The 13,938-nt window shown below is 36.7% G+C and overlaps 3 protein-coding genes across 3 annotated transcripts; 1 reads left to right on the top strand and 2 right to left on the bottom strand.

Moving 5' to 3' along the window:
- Positions 1–232: 232 nt before the first annotated feature.
- Positions 233–7,174, bottom strand: LOC100244142 (uncharacterized). Its single transcript, XM_002263822.4, has 5 exons — positions 6,838–7,174; positions 6,525–6,676; positions 3,406–3,538; positions 3,202–3,316; positions 233–780 (listed from the first exon to the last, which is right to left on the bottom strand). Exons 2-5 carry the CDS (start codon positions 6,665–6,667, stop codon positions 722–724), a joined length of 450 nt encoding a protein of 149 aa, XP_002263858.1. The 5' UTR covers positions 6,668–6,676; positions 6,838–7,174; the 3' UTR covers positions 233–721.
- A 240-nt stretch (positions 7,175–7,414) lies between these two features.
- On the top strand, positions 7,415–12,061 carry LOC100254610 (uncharacterized). Its single transcript, XM_002267508.4, has 4 exons — positions 7,415–7,593; positions 7,860–8,688; positions 9,112–9,278; positions 11,745–12,061. The coding sequence occupies exons 1-4, from the start codon at positions 7,415–7,417 to the stop codon at positions 11,950–11,952; spliced, it is 1,383 nt and encodes a 460-aa protein (XP_002267544.2). The 3' UTR covers positions 11,953–12,061.
- Positions 12,062–12,278: 217 nt separating this feature from the next.
- On the bottom strand, positions 12,279–13,874 carry LOC100249528 (NDR1/HIN1-like protein 6). Its single transcript, XM_002263696.4, has one exon. It carries the CDS (start codon positions 13,240–13,242, stop codon positions 12,376–12,378), a length of 867 nt encoding a protein of 288 aa, XP_002263732.2. The 5' UTR covers positions 13,243–13,874; the 3' UTR covers positions 12,279–12,375.
- Between the last annotated feature and the right edge of the window lie 64 nt (positions 13,875–13,938).

Below are 13,938 nucleotides of genomic sequence, written 5' to 3'. Positions count from 1 at the left end.
TTGAATGGATAGAGTTGGCAAAATCCTTAGAATGGAACAAGGCTTTTTCTCGACTGCACGTAGGAGAAGATGCAACTAGATTTATCTATTGACCATATTAGGGTAGGTTTTGCACGGCTCCCGGCTTAAAATTCTTGACGTTTAAGTGAAAGAGGGACCTAAAGGTGGGATAATGGTTTGTAACTGATTGGAATAGTTTATCGATAAAAAGTAATAGAATGAAACACAAAAAGAAAGAGAACCGAGGCCTCTTTGAAAGAGGTCCACTTTTTAGCCATGGAAGGTTCGAGAACCTTGTGTAGTGTCAGTGTTACTACAAAATACTGTTACAGCAGAATGAGCTCTCACTAATACCAACCTTCCTGCGATAGGTAGTGTAGAAACCATCATAAAATCAAACTGCCCTTGTAGGGAAAGGTGTGCTTGCACTGTAGTTTATATTTCAAATGTGCAGCTGTTTCAATCTAAAATTAAAAGACAAAAGGCTCTCCTCCGCTCCTTGATACATTAAATCCTCAGTGTAGTTTCACTCTACATGTCACTTTTCGTAATATTAAATCCCGTTACTCTATTAAAAAGAGAAGGTTCGGCTAGTGCACATCCTCAAGATGACCCAGTCCTCTTCCTGTTTCATCAACTCAGCACTGAACTGTAATCCAGATGGTAACTGGTGGGTTCAACTCATCTTTTTGCTCAAATGAAACCTAACTACATTCTGACTCTAGTCCTCTGAAACATTTCCACCATCTTCAGCCAACTGATTTTCTTTTTCTTGCTCCTCTGCCAGAGAAATAAAAAAAAGGTCAGAATCTTGTAGATGTCAAGAATGTTGCATGACACATAACACTGATCAATATATCGTTGTGTTTGCATGGTCACACCATCCATAAAAAGGAGTTTTACCTATCCTAGACAAATGTTTTATAACCTGGACTACTCGTTGACCCATAAAAGGGCCGAGGTTCAGGTCATCAGTTTGACAGTCTCCAGGTTCAGACCTTGACACCATTATGTTACTTCTTAGAACAGTTTAATTATGAAAGACCAGAAAGAATCCCAAAAGCTTTTAAGGAAAATGGATGAAAATGGAAATGGACCTGTTAAGACAACCATTGTCTCAACCTGCACATAGAGAGGTAGACAGGTCAATGTGTCACCTAATCTGCAGGGGGAGAGAATTGAGAGACAAACAGATGCCAGCAGAAGTGGGGAGCTTCAGGACAGGTTTGAACTCTGACCTCCAAGAACAAAAACTTTCCAAAAGTTTAGGGGCCTGTTTGCTAAAGTTTCCTAAAATAATTTACAAAAAAAAAAAAAAAAAACAGTTTTTGGGAATAGTTAGTAAAAATAATTCTTAATTGTTTTCAAGAACAAAATTTTGTTTGAAAACTCAAATATGAAAAACAGCCTTTTTGGCTTATTTTCTATGTAGGTACAGTATGCTTATGTATAGTGCAAAAATTTCAAAGTATTCTCTATATTTTCAGTTATTACCCATAACATTCTACAAAAAACAATTAAAAACAGCTCAAATTTGTTTAAAAAAATAATCTGTTTTTTAGAACAAATTCTCAAAAAACTGGTTTTTTATAAGTAATGATGAAATATTATAAATATGTGCCAAAGAAACAGTGCATCAAGGAACACAAGTACACAGAGAGCACCAATGAAAACAAATTCTCAAAAAAACTGTTTTGTTTCAAAAATTTGCCCAATGTGTTTTCTAAGTTAGAGAATCATCTTCTGTTCTCAAGAACAGAAAACTATTTTGAAGAACAGTTTTCAGATATGCCCTTTAAACTGCTAAGAAATGGGCTAACATTGTATATCAAATTAACAAGTAGATGTGAAAAGACAGTAGTAAACACAAACCTAAAAAGAACAACAACCTTAATTTTACAAAATTAAACCCACACTAAAATGAAGGAAGAAAAGGGAGATTCAGTAGCAAGAATCACCACGAAAGAAGTAGAAGAGCAAGATATGAGAGAAGTAACAACACTAGAAGCTTAATCCTTTTCTTCTTCTTCTTTTTTTTTTTTTTCCAAAATGGAAAACACAGAGAAATGACTGACCCAACCAATGATCACTACATTTAGGGACTTACTGATCAGGTGAGACTTTCTTGATCCCTTCAAGAAATTGCACAAACCCTAACGCATGGTCAAGAGACATGATTTTGAGGGGAAAAGCCCTAATTACGGCCCCTTCTATATTTCTTCTTGGTGGATCTGTTTACATGTTTGATGACCAGCATTCTGATCACCCATCAAGGGCTGGGCTTCTCAGTGGGTCCAATAATGTATTATCAGATAAAACTTGCAGAATAAAGTTCTATAAAAAGAACAACAAATTTGGTCACTGGTCAGTGGGAAAAATCAACCAAATCTAGAAGGAAGCCTTCTTTTTCAAGGCATGTTAATTTGATTACCATTCCCTAACAATCCCCTTTATTTATTTATTTATTTATTTATTTATTATTATTATTATTATTTAATCTGGCAGTACCAAAATATGCTATTTTTTTTTTTTGATAAGTAGTACCAAAATATGCTATTAGCATACAGTGATCTTGTTTCCATGCATATGCTAATTGTTTCCCAAGTCCTAACATGGAAAAACAGGGTTCAAACATAAATGAAAAAATTGAAAGAGAGAACAATTGGTTTGGGCGATAAAAACCCAAGGTCGTAAGTTTACTGAATGAAGAAGAAAAGAAAGAGAATAAGGGAGAATCAAATGAGAGAGCTTATGCTCTCTTCCATTAGGGCTTCCTATATAATATAATCTAAATCCTACACTCTTCTTATAACTGTTTGGTTGATGCTATCAAGGGGCAATATAATAATGCCATTAATCACTTTTGCCACAAGAATATATTTATCTCTGCACATATTGTTAGAGTCATATACATTGTGGACCCAAATCTTAACAGCTTAAGCTTTTAGAAAAATTGACAACTCAACATGGTACCAAACCTTTGGTTAATTGGAGGTCTTAGGTTCAATTCCTCCCCCCATCATTTATTTGTCTAATTATATTTTATCACAAATTTGAGATTTGTCTATATGAGGGTATGGAGCCACATATAGCTGAAGGTGTTTGAGCATGATATCCATTATGGGCCCAAACAAATCCTAACAGCTTAAACTCACAGGAAAATTGACAACTCAATAGGTACCAATTCAATAAATTACTCACCCATCAGTTTAAATATTGCCTTTTGTGTACGTCTTTCAAGCTTATCAAGCTTCTTCTGCACGTCCCTTCGAAGGTCCCAGTTTGGCTTCTTTGGAGCAATGTTTACAAATGGATCCTGAACTTCACCAAATTAGAATACAGAAGAATAGGCTAAGACATAAAGTTACTGATCAGGAGAATGTGAAATTGGAAGTAACCAAGTACCTCTTTCTCCTCTGATGGTGGAGGTGCTGCTGCAACAGGGTCTTCAAACTTTGGTAGCACTGGTGGAGCAAGCTTACCCTCCTGAAGCTCCTTATCATGGGGAAGGTAATTTCGGAATTTCATGCTGGGATTACTGCAAAAAATGCAGTTATATGTGCTCAGAAAAGCAGTAAAATCAAGGAAGCAGATACACAAAATATAAACATACAAGCACACACACAAGCATACATTTATGCATTTTAAAATATAACCATGACCAATGGTTTATTTATTACCGAATGTCTATCAATGTTAGCCATAAGTAACAATACCCATTTTTTATCTGATATAAAAAGAGCCATTTTTTATAATGTATCCAATTTTTAATCAGGTCAAATGCAAGCATAGGTAAAAACTTATGTGACACATGGAAGGGAGCCCCTAGCAGAGTGTGTTCTAGCAATTTTAACATCAATTACCAAACTTACTCCCACCTTTTCCAGGTTGTAGACATGCTATAGAATGTATGACAAGGTTTTTTTTTTTTTTGATAGGTAATGAATGTATGACAGAGGTTGAGAATGCAATCAACAACCAAGAATAATTTCTTCAGTAAATAGAAGCTAGCCAAGATAAAGACTTCGAAGGATGTGTTAAATGACCACAAAGGGTATCATAAAAATTGTAAGAGCAGCCCAACAGGAAGGAATTGGACAGATACCTAATAAATGGACTGTAGCATAACATGAATTGAAATCTACAAGAAAGAAGCAAGGGACAGCAGGAAATGAAAAAATAAAAAAATTGTTAGCAAATATACACTGTTATAAGCTGATGTGCTTCAGGTAGGATTTTCTTTCAGTCATAAGATAGGATTTAACCTATTTCATTCCCTTCAGACAAGCCACAGAGCAAGGAATAAAATATTGATACCATCACACCACAGTTCTAAGACAATGGAGATAGCCATTGATACTCCCATTGATATCAATTTAGAAAAAGGATGGAAGATAACAGAAAAACATGAAACTATTCAGAATTTCAATGAAATATACAACAATGCTTGTATATATACACATTGATATTGATTCTGCGCTGGGATTACTGCAAAAAAATGCAGTTATATTTGTTCAAAATTGCCTTCTACTCTTGCTTGGAGCTGGAAAGAGGAGATTTTTCTAGTAAATATAGTTTGGAACCCTTGGATGCTGACAAAAGTAGGATTCTTTGCTTGGGAAGCAGTTTGGGGGAGAATTTCATCTTTAGATTAATTGAAAAAAAACAATGGACTTCGGCAAATAGATGTAATCTTTGTAAATTCGAGGAGAAATCAGCTGTTCACGTCCTTAATTGTGCTAAAATAAGGATTTGGTGACACCTGTTATTCTCATTATTTGACTTTGAGTAGGTGTTGTGGTGTTGCCTTCTACTGTCAGAGAGACTTTATCAAGTTAGCAGAGGACCTTTGTGGGGAAAAAATGTAGACAGGTGTGGAGGGCTGCTCCTTCATGCTTGTTCTATACCATTTGAAGGAGAGGAATCATAGAGCATTTGTCAATGTGGAACAAATCGATCAAGCTCTCAAAAACTCTTTCTTATGATCTCTTTGGCTTTGGGTTAGAAAGTTTTAAAATGAAGCCTCTATGTCCATTATAGGATTTGTTGATTGGTTGGATGCTTTTTGATGGGATCAAGGTGCCTTTTATTACTTTGTCCTACTCATTGTCATTTTGGCACCGTTGTATGTTCCTTGCGTACTTCAGTGTGCTTTTTTTATTAGACACTGTTAATAATATTCTTATTTGCCTATGAAAAAAAATAAATACACAATGATGCTTGATGACATTGGAGATACAGGCTCAGATATAAATACATTCATAGATTTTAAAAGTGTACCCACAAGTTACCATCTACCCAAGATAACTATGGTTACTGGTTAACACATTGTGTGGCTCTCACTAAATTGAAATGGTCAAACAAACAAAGTATTGCCTTATGTCAGAAAGTTGGGCAAGCCTTGATGAATGATATTAAAATTAGTCAGAACATTGCATCAATTTACATCCAAGCTGGATCTTTTCAACACTAGTTTTTAGATGTGATGCATTGATGCTTAATTGTTTCCCCTCACTAGTTAGTACCAAGGGGCACTTGATCTATAAAACACAAACAGATGAAGATGAGAGAACCTGCCATAGAATATATGTATCATAAATCATGATACTTCAACCCTATCTGTGTGCCATGGAAGCATGCCCACATTTTGTTCATGCTTTATTTCTTAACATGTTCTGCCCAAACTATGTTACATTCCTCTAATATCACCTCCTTGTGCCTATGACTAAAAAATAACATGTATACACAACAAAAGCAAACCAATTGCAAAGTATAAGCTGTATGACACACACCTATGCAGCTTGCAATACCAATGCATTAATGGCACCATCTGAACCTTAGGAAGTAAAGTCGAAGAAAGATCATTCCAAGAGATGATTAATTAAGATGGGGGCTGTGGGGAATAGCAATTGGCGGATAATGTTTACTAGTGCTGGAATATCATGAAAAATGAACCCTAATAGGCTTCGTACAACTACATTCCCCACATTGCTCACTTAAAATTAACATAGCTTCTTGTCATGTTTTAAGAAATGTAAGCACTTCAACCATTGAAGGAACTGCAAAGGGAAATGATAAATTTGGTTACAAAAATTAAAATGGTAATTTCCATAATATTTCCATTCTCAAAAAATGAAAACAACAAACATGATCTTCAAAAAACACTACCTATCAAAAAAACAAAAAAACAAAAAAAAAGTTCTCGAGAACAAAAATATACCAGCATTTTCTGAAAACAGTTCTTGAAACACTTTCCTAGACTTCTTTTCGTTTTTTTTTTTCCGTGACATTTTATTTTTCCTCTTCTTGGAAACCAACCAACCATGTTCAACACAATCATGGCCTCCATTTTCAAATCATTTCCCGTACCAAAATTTCCGTCAATTTTCCACCACAAGTTTCCTGCTAAGCCAATAGAGCCCTAGCGTTGAATTAAGCTTCGCTTCTAAAGCATCAACAAAACCCTAGATGACAGCTTTGCTTGCAAGACAGAAAACATATAGAATTTATATGTAAATGCTCACTCTTCTTCCATAGTGGGATTAGCATCGTCAGGCTTATCTTGGTCCTCAGGAGCACTGAGGAGCTCTTGCGCTGCTTTCAGAGCTCTCAGCCTCTCGCGCCGCACAGCAGCCGCTTGCTCAATCGACTCTTCTTCTTCGCCCATCACTTTCACCTACACCAAACACAAGCATAAAATTGAATTCTTTCCGAATGAAATCAATGATCGAATTCTACATTGTAACTAGGAATTGAAATTGGATTTAGGCCCAAAAAACCCTAAACTTATGAATTATTAATTATTAAAGAGAGATTGAAAGATTTTCACAAACTAACCTGCCTTACAACGATGAATTAACCAAGCCCTCGCCTTAGGGTTTTTACTAGGAAAGTAGAATGAAAAAACTAGAGGAAAGAGGGCAGAGGATGATTCTTCTATATATAAAGAATTAAGAAAAAATATTTAAAATTCAAATATTTTTTATTATATTTTTCATATTTAAAGGAATGACGGTGACACATTTTCTTAAATTAGTCTATAAGTTGATTGAAATCTAAAATTTTAAATTTTATTTGAATATAACTATATATATATATATATTTTAAATGATTTATATAAAAGTTCTTTTAATGCACATATATAAAAGTTTATTAAATTTAATATATTCAGTAAAAGCCAAAAGGCCAATAAAATTTAATGGCTTTTTAAAGATAAAATTAAACACAAAATTTTTATTTCCACCCCATATTTGAAAATTGAAAAAAAAAAAAAAAAAAAAAACTTGAAATGGGCGTAAAGGAATACAAAATTTATGAGAGAATGAATAGAGAAAATTGATTAGTTTTGGATTCGTGGGCATGAGCAGGGAGGGTGTGTGATTGGGTTGAAAGCAAGTGTGGAAATATAGGAGGGATGGAAGAGATGGAGTTGATTGAAGAAGCGAAGAAGAGATGCACAAGGGTGATGGAGAGAGTAGAAAGGCTGGATACCTCCAAAATCACAGCTTCCTGCAAGGGCACTCTCCTCAAATTGGCCAGCTCTGAGCTTAATTTCCTCTCCTCTACTCATCTCCACCAATCCCTCCCCCTCAGGTAACTTTACAATTTTCATTTGCCCTATATGGGTTTTGGCTTTTGAGTCTCTGTGTCGCATGGGTGCTTGGAATTTTCTCGATATTTGCTTTTTGTTTCTTTTTATCTTTTATGTTCTGGATTTGCTATAGTTCTGGCTTTTGAGATTGTCTATGTGAGGTATGGGTGCTTTGGAATTTTATCTATATTTGCTTTGTGTACTTGAGAGAAGAAATGGAGGGTTGTTGAATGAATGAGGAAACATTAATGTAGTGCAATTGTGGCAGTGTCAACATTAGTCATTTGGAGGCTGTGGTTCACATTCTTGAGCAGCCTTTCATCACCGGAGTGTCGCGGGTCTGCAAGCTGTTTCCCCTATCACCCACAATTGGAAATGGTGAGAAAAGTGATTGTGGTGCTGCAAAGGGTGTCTATCTTGATATAGTGTGCACTCTCAATAGAAACCCAGTTTGGTTTATTGTGTCTGATAGGAATCCGAAGTATGTTTCTTGGGATGAGTGTTCTGGTAATAAGGGGTTAAGAACCCGAATCCAACAAGTCCTTGATGCAGCCCGATCCTCACTCACATTGAAGCCTTCATCTGTAATTCTTTTCTTCTCTAATGGTCTTGACCAATGTATTTGTGAGAAGCTTCAAGGTGAATTTGGGGCCTATGAGTGTGCAGTAGAGTTTCCTGATTGTAGTTTTGATTTTTTGGAGGAACCAGAAAGTGAGTGGATAAATGTATTTGCCAGATCATATCGAGGGGCATGCATCCTTGAAATAAAGGTTGATCATGTCAGCCCCTCTGTATTAGTCTATGACGTCAAGGACTCACCCCCAGATGCTGTTGGAACACAGATCCCTGAGAAGCACATTGATATAAGCTTGGGTGCTTCTTTCTCTTCTCTCATTTTGGGAATGAAATTTTGCTGCTTGCATGCAGAAGGAGTGGAGACCCTTTTAGGTCAAGATGATCTGATCAATTTTGACACAACTGCTTTGATTGCTGTTGTATCGGGAATCAGTAATGGTGGTACTGAGAAACTTCTGGCTGCACCAGAGACTGAAATGAGGCTGCGCTTTAAGGGCAACTATAAATTTGTTATTGCACAGGTAAGAAATAATTTCTTCTATGTCATGATTACAAAGCATAAACATTTTTTAAATTTTGCCCAAGTAAGCCACCTTGAGTACCTTTTGTGGGTTCTCCAATTATTTGGCGCTAATGATGACCTAAGCCATTCTTGTTCATTCGTTTGTTGTTGGGTGGGTAGTTGGATGAGGCAAAATTTCTGTTGAAAAAGAATAAAAAATAGACAAGTTGGACAGGCATTGGTTAACTGAGAGTCTGAGAGTATAGACCATTTCTTTTTCCCTCTCCAGTTGATCTCTGTGTTTTCAGGGTGCCACAGGACACTTCTTTTATCATTCATGAATGATTAGTGTACTTCTCAACCATGTTCTCTGTTATCTCGGATGCAACACCCCTAGAATCCATATGCAGTTGGAATAAAGCTTGTCTTGATCTCTTGTCAGGTGTTGTCGGAAATTCAGAATCCAATACATGTGGAACTGTCTGGGTTAACATCTGGAAAAAGAGGTATCATATGTGAAACTGTTCATTCAGAGTTCAAAGAGCTGGTATCAATGTGTGGAGGGCCCAATGAAAAGTTGAGAGCTGATCAATTACTGAAGTGCCTCATGTGAGTTTGTTCAACTGTTTAGTTCCTTTTTTGAACAATTTTGTTTGGTCTGCAATAATTTTGAGAGCAATCAGAGTCCATATGATTATGAAATGCATATCACCGGAGAATGTTTGATTCTTAATCTACATGCACATTAGTATTCATGTCATTGTCGGTGATAACCATATTCTTGAAGGTCCAACAACCTATTTTTTGCTTAGACAGTCCTGTCCTTACCCCTACTGTCATCTTGAGGTACTCTCCTCTGACAAGACTACTTGTCTTGGGAAAAGGCAACTTTCAAGTGGTATTTCACACATGTCCTTGACAAGAGGCACCTTGCTTTTACCCCCTAGATCATCAGCTGGGATACATTATGGCAAGATCCCTTGAGTCTTTTGTAGGTTTCTTTTACCCCCTTGATCATGGACATTGATTCTTTGTACTTTCATTGGTTTCACAGAAAGTAATATTCATTTATAAAATACTATATATACTTGGTTGTATCAAGGGATTATGATTTTGCTATTATTAACAGTTGAGACTTTGCTTATGTTTTACAGGTTTGATCCACTTGTTATATGATTTTTGGATAGAAACTTTGGCTATTTATACGTTTTCTTTCTTATCTTAAATTGAACACATGCTTGCGTATGATGGACAACTAGCAGAGTCTTAAGTGAGGTTATACTGTTCTACCAGTTTTACTAAATGTCATGTCATCTTGTTCTATGGCGTTCAAATTCTCTAATTTATGGGTTCACTGTAGTTGTTTATTAAGGTTACTGGATGATAATTGGGTAAATCCCTATTTTGGGCTCTCCATCATTGACTGTGGGCTTTTAAGTTAAAGAAATTAATCACTCTGCTTTTGAGGGTGCATTAGAATGTGAGGAATGGTCACAACTGGATTTTTATAGAGATTTCATGCATCAGAAGAAGAATAGGTAACAGTGTTTGGATGAGCTTCGGGACAGAAATTATGAGTGAAGTTTACGTGCAGGAGAGATCTTTTTAGATATTGAAGGTGCTCCTAAAAATGATGCAGGGAGCCTGGAATGTAACTCATGTGGGTAGAGAAAAAGCCTACTAAAAAATGGAAAAAAACCAAGCCTATAAAAAAGAAAAAGAAAAAAGGAATCTTATGTAGGGTCAAGCTGATTAAGAAGGTTGTTATTATTATAAGTTTGAAGCAACTGTGATGGATGGAGGATTACTTGTTTCATGATGAGGATATCATGTCTCATTTGCAGCAATGCCAGAGGTCAACTGAAGTATGAGTTGTATGCGCTTTTTGGATATGATGCTTCCAGGCACGATTGTTTTTATGTCTTGTCAGAACTTATCAGAGGGGGTGTTTGTCAATAATGTCTGGATATTTTTCTTTGAGAGTGACAGTTATATTCTTCAAGTTTCTATAGATATTCATGGATGTTTTTGACTATTATTTCTCTTCCTACCAGGTATTGCCATACATGGAAATGTGGTACATAAGGCTATTAATCATGTTGTGAGCTTTTGTTTGATAGAGTTGCAATTTGGTATTAGTGCCAAGGATCCAGAACAAAGGATGTGGAGGTGTCTTTTTGAGCTTCTGGTTTTGTGTTGCCATCACAACCTTATGGTTGACCTTCTCAGTGTGCCACTCAAGCTTTCTATTCATTTTTCTGCTTAATGCTAGGTTAGAGGTCAAAATTAGGATTTCTTTATCATGGATTAAGCCCCTAGTCATAATGAATAAAGGTAGTATACAATTTTCTTTTAAGGCTTGTAATTTTTTGCATGTGTTCTAGAAGCATTCTTGTAATGAACAAGTCATTGTAGTGTTTCTAAACATTTCAGTCTGGTTTAGTATTTTAATTGGTTTCTCGACAAAAAAGGGTTTATTACTTTTGTGTTTGATAGGTTCTGGTTGGGTTTGATATGGTGTAACAGTGAGGTCTCCTTGTACGGCCAGATGTCAGTTGATTTACAGAAGCTATATCCTGTTTGATGAATTGATGACCTAAACACTGAATTCCCCCAAGTCTAAGTTCTCAATATCATCATGGATCAACCTATCACCTTGCCCTTTAGGCTAATAGTAAGTAGATTTGAATCCTAGCATTACCAGAAACTCAAATGGATGTGCTTGGATCTCATTGTAATAAGAGTGAATTATTTCATCCTAGGAATTCAGATGGAACCTTCCTAAGATCGTCATCAGTGGACTTGGGTTTTCTTACAAGCAATATTGGAAACCATGTTTAAACATATTTTTGATAATTAAAATTGGAATTTCTATAATATTTCCATTTTGAGTGCATTTTATAATTTAAACTGGAATTCGATTTTTTGTTTCATTTTTTTTTTTTAAATTCAACCATAAAACTATGATTTCCCACCCGCTTGCTAACATTTGTTCTTGAATTGCATATGCTCTAGTTCATGATAAATGGATAATATTCTTATTTTCCTGCACTAATAGACTTGAGAATTGAACAGGGTTGTGCCTGATAGTCCTTCAGCACGCATGATGGGCCTCCCGACCACAAGAAAGCTAGCATTGAAGAACAAGGTTGTTTTTGGCACTGGAGATTACTGGCATGCCCCAACTTTAACAGCAAACATGGCATTTGTGAGAGCCATTTCGCAGACTGGGATGTCTCTGTTTACCATTGAGCATAGACCACGGGCTTTAACTGGCAATTAGTGACTTATATGTACAAACAACACATGCTTTCATGGAGAGCCCCTATTGTCAATAGAAGCATTTGATAGTCAAATTGGCAGTCAATTGTCGGTTTTGCATTTGCAGATAAGTTGTTAAACCATCCTTGGCTGTTCACGATTTTGCTGAGCAGGTTAGCCTTGTGTAAAGGGTTTGAGCTATTATGACCTGTTTCCCTCTTCTTTCGGCTTTACCTAAAAAGCCTTAAAGCTACCACGGGTTGTTGACCCATCTTTGGTATAGAAAAGGTATGTTGCATATACTGCAATTCTGTTTTGCTACAATATTTAACTTTATTCTCATACAGGAAAAGAAATTTGATGTCTACACAAGCTTAGGAGGCAGTGCAAGCTACGATAAAGAACAGAGCTTCCATCTAAAGAATGGGAGTATAGTGAGATAGATCTAGAGTTTCAGTCTAAACCTACAGTCACTTGCTCTGATGCTGATCAGGTTATTAGCACTTAAGCTATCTACCACCAACAAGCATTCTACCAAGAATCGCACTTTCTTCAACTTCAACTTTCCCAGCTTGATTGCCACTGGCACATCAACCTTAAGATCCAAGGGTATGCGTCTCTTCTGTTGTTGCTCCTGCAATGCTGTCATCAAAGTGCTCCCATATTGTGTTTGCCCGGTTAATACCACGTTGAGCACAGTGGTGTTCTGGTGGCCCTGGTAGAATTTTGGCAGTGACCCATGACACAGCTTGGTGTTTGTATACCAAACACTCAGTTTACCCCCTTTCTCGTAGTAAATACCAATTTTCTTGTTTGGGTTATTGGCCTTGATCTTCATGTCGAATTTAGCATACAGGGTCATGTCATAGTTGAGTTGGAAGTCTGTTATTCTCAGGCTATCAACTGAATACTTGGGAAGTTTTGGCTGGAAGACAAGGTAAAGAACACCAGCTATGGCTCCAACAATAACCAACAGCAGGACAAGGAGGCTGATTGTCCAACACATGCATTTGCAGCAGCAGCTTCTCTTTGGTGGTTTTGAGTGGATGACTGGAATGGTACGCTGCAATGGAGGATCTGGAGGATGCTGAAATGGGTCACCTTTTTCTGATCTAAATGAGCCACGAGGGACTAGAGGCTCTGTTGGCGGTGCTTCTGGGTCCACAACCGGATGAATTTTCTGATGATCCGCCATTAGCATGTCTATACCTGCAGTGACTCTTATGCAATGGAACGCAGTTGTAGCACCTTTTCTCAATTTTGGAATGGAGTGAACTTCATCTAAAAGGCTTTGGTAATGTGTTGATGGCATTATATAGATAGAAGCGAGTTCACTTGTTTTGACTTTTTTATGGGTTTGATTTGTCCCTAAAGCTAAAGGTCTCACCTTCCTCACCTAATAACTATACATGCAAGGCAAAGTAAATGGGTGGTAGTTCAGCTAAGAGCGCCAAAGGGGATCTTTTGTAAATGGGTGGTAGTTCAGCTAAGACACCATAGTACCCTGATCCCTGCCAAATCTTTAATGTTTGACATATATTTGCCAAATGCAAGCCCTCAAATCAAATCCCAGTTGTCAACGAAAAATGACTTTCCACATACATTTGGTCATTGATACCTGGCACTGGGGGTTGCAATGAGAATTGTGCAAGCAATTACTATCAAGAAATGTGAATAGGATTGCAAAACATGAATCAACATCAATGCTCATTAGTAAGATATTAAAAAAGGAAAATTCTTAAACATGACTCAGACCTAGATGATCTGCAAATTATTGTAGAGAGGATTGGCATTTCAAATGTATAGCCTGTACTAAATAGCAAGCATATTCATGATATATCAGCATGTGTGCTAATGCAATTATCAACTTCTCAAGAGAGATTCAATGGTGTAATTGGATTATCAGGAGGAAATGTACACTGGGACATAACCATTAGAGCTTCCAATTACTTGCCTCATTGAGAGTTGGCAGTGAGATTAACAGTGAAGATGAGACAAATGAGGTAAG

This window comes from Vitis vinifera, chromosome 16, assembly GCF_030704535.1.
Source record: "Vitis vinifera cultivar Pinot Noir 40024 chromosome 16, ASM3070453v1".
NCBI lineage: Eukaryota > Viridiplantae > Streptophyta > Magnoliopsida > Vitales > Vitaceae > Vitis > Vitis vinifera.
Note: the sequence above shows the minus strand (reverse complement) of the source record. Positions and strands in the feature narration are given on the sequence as shown.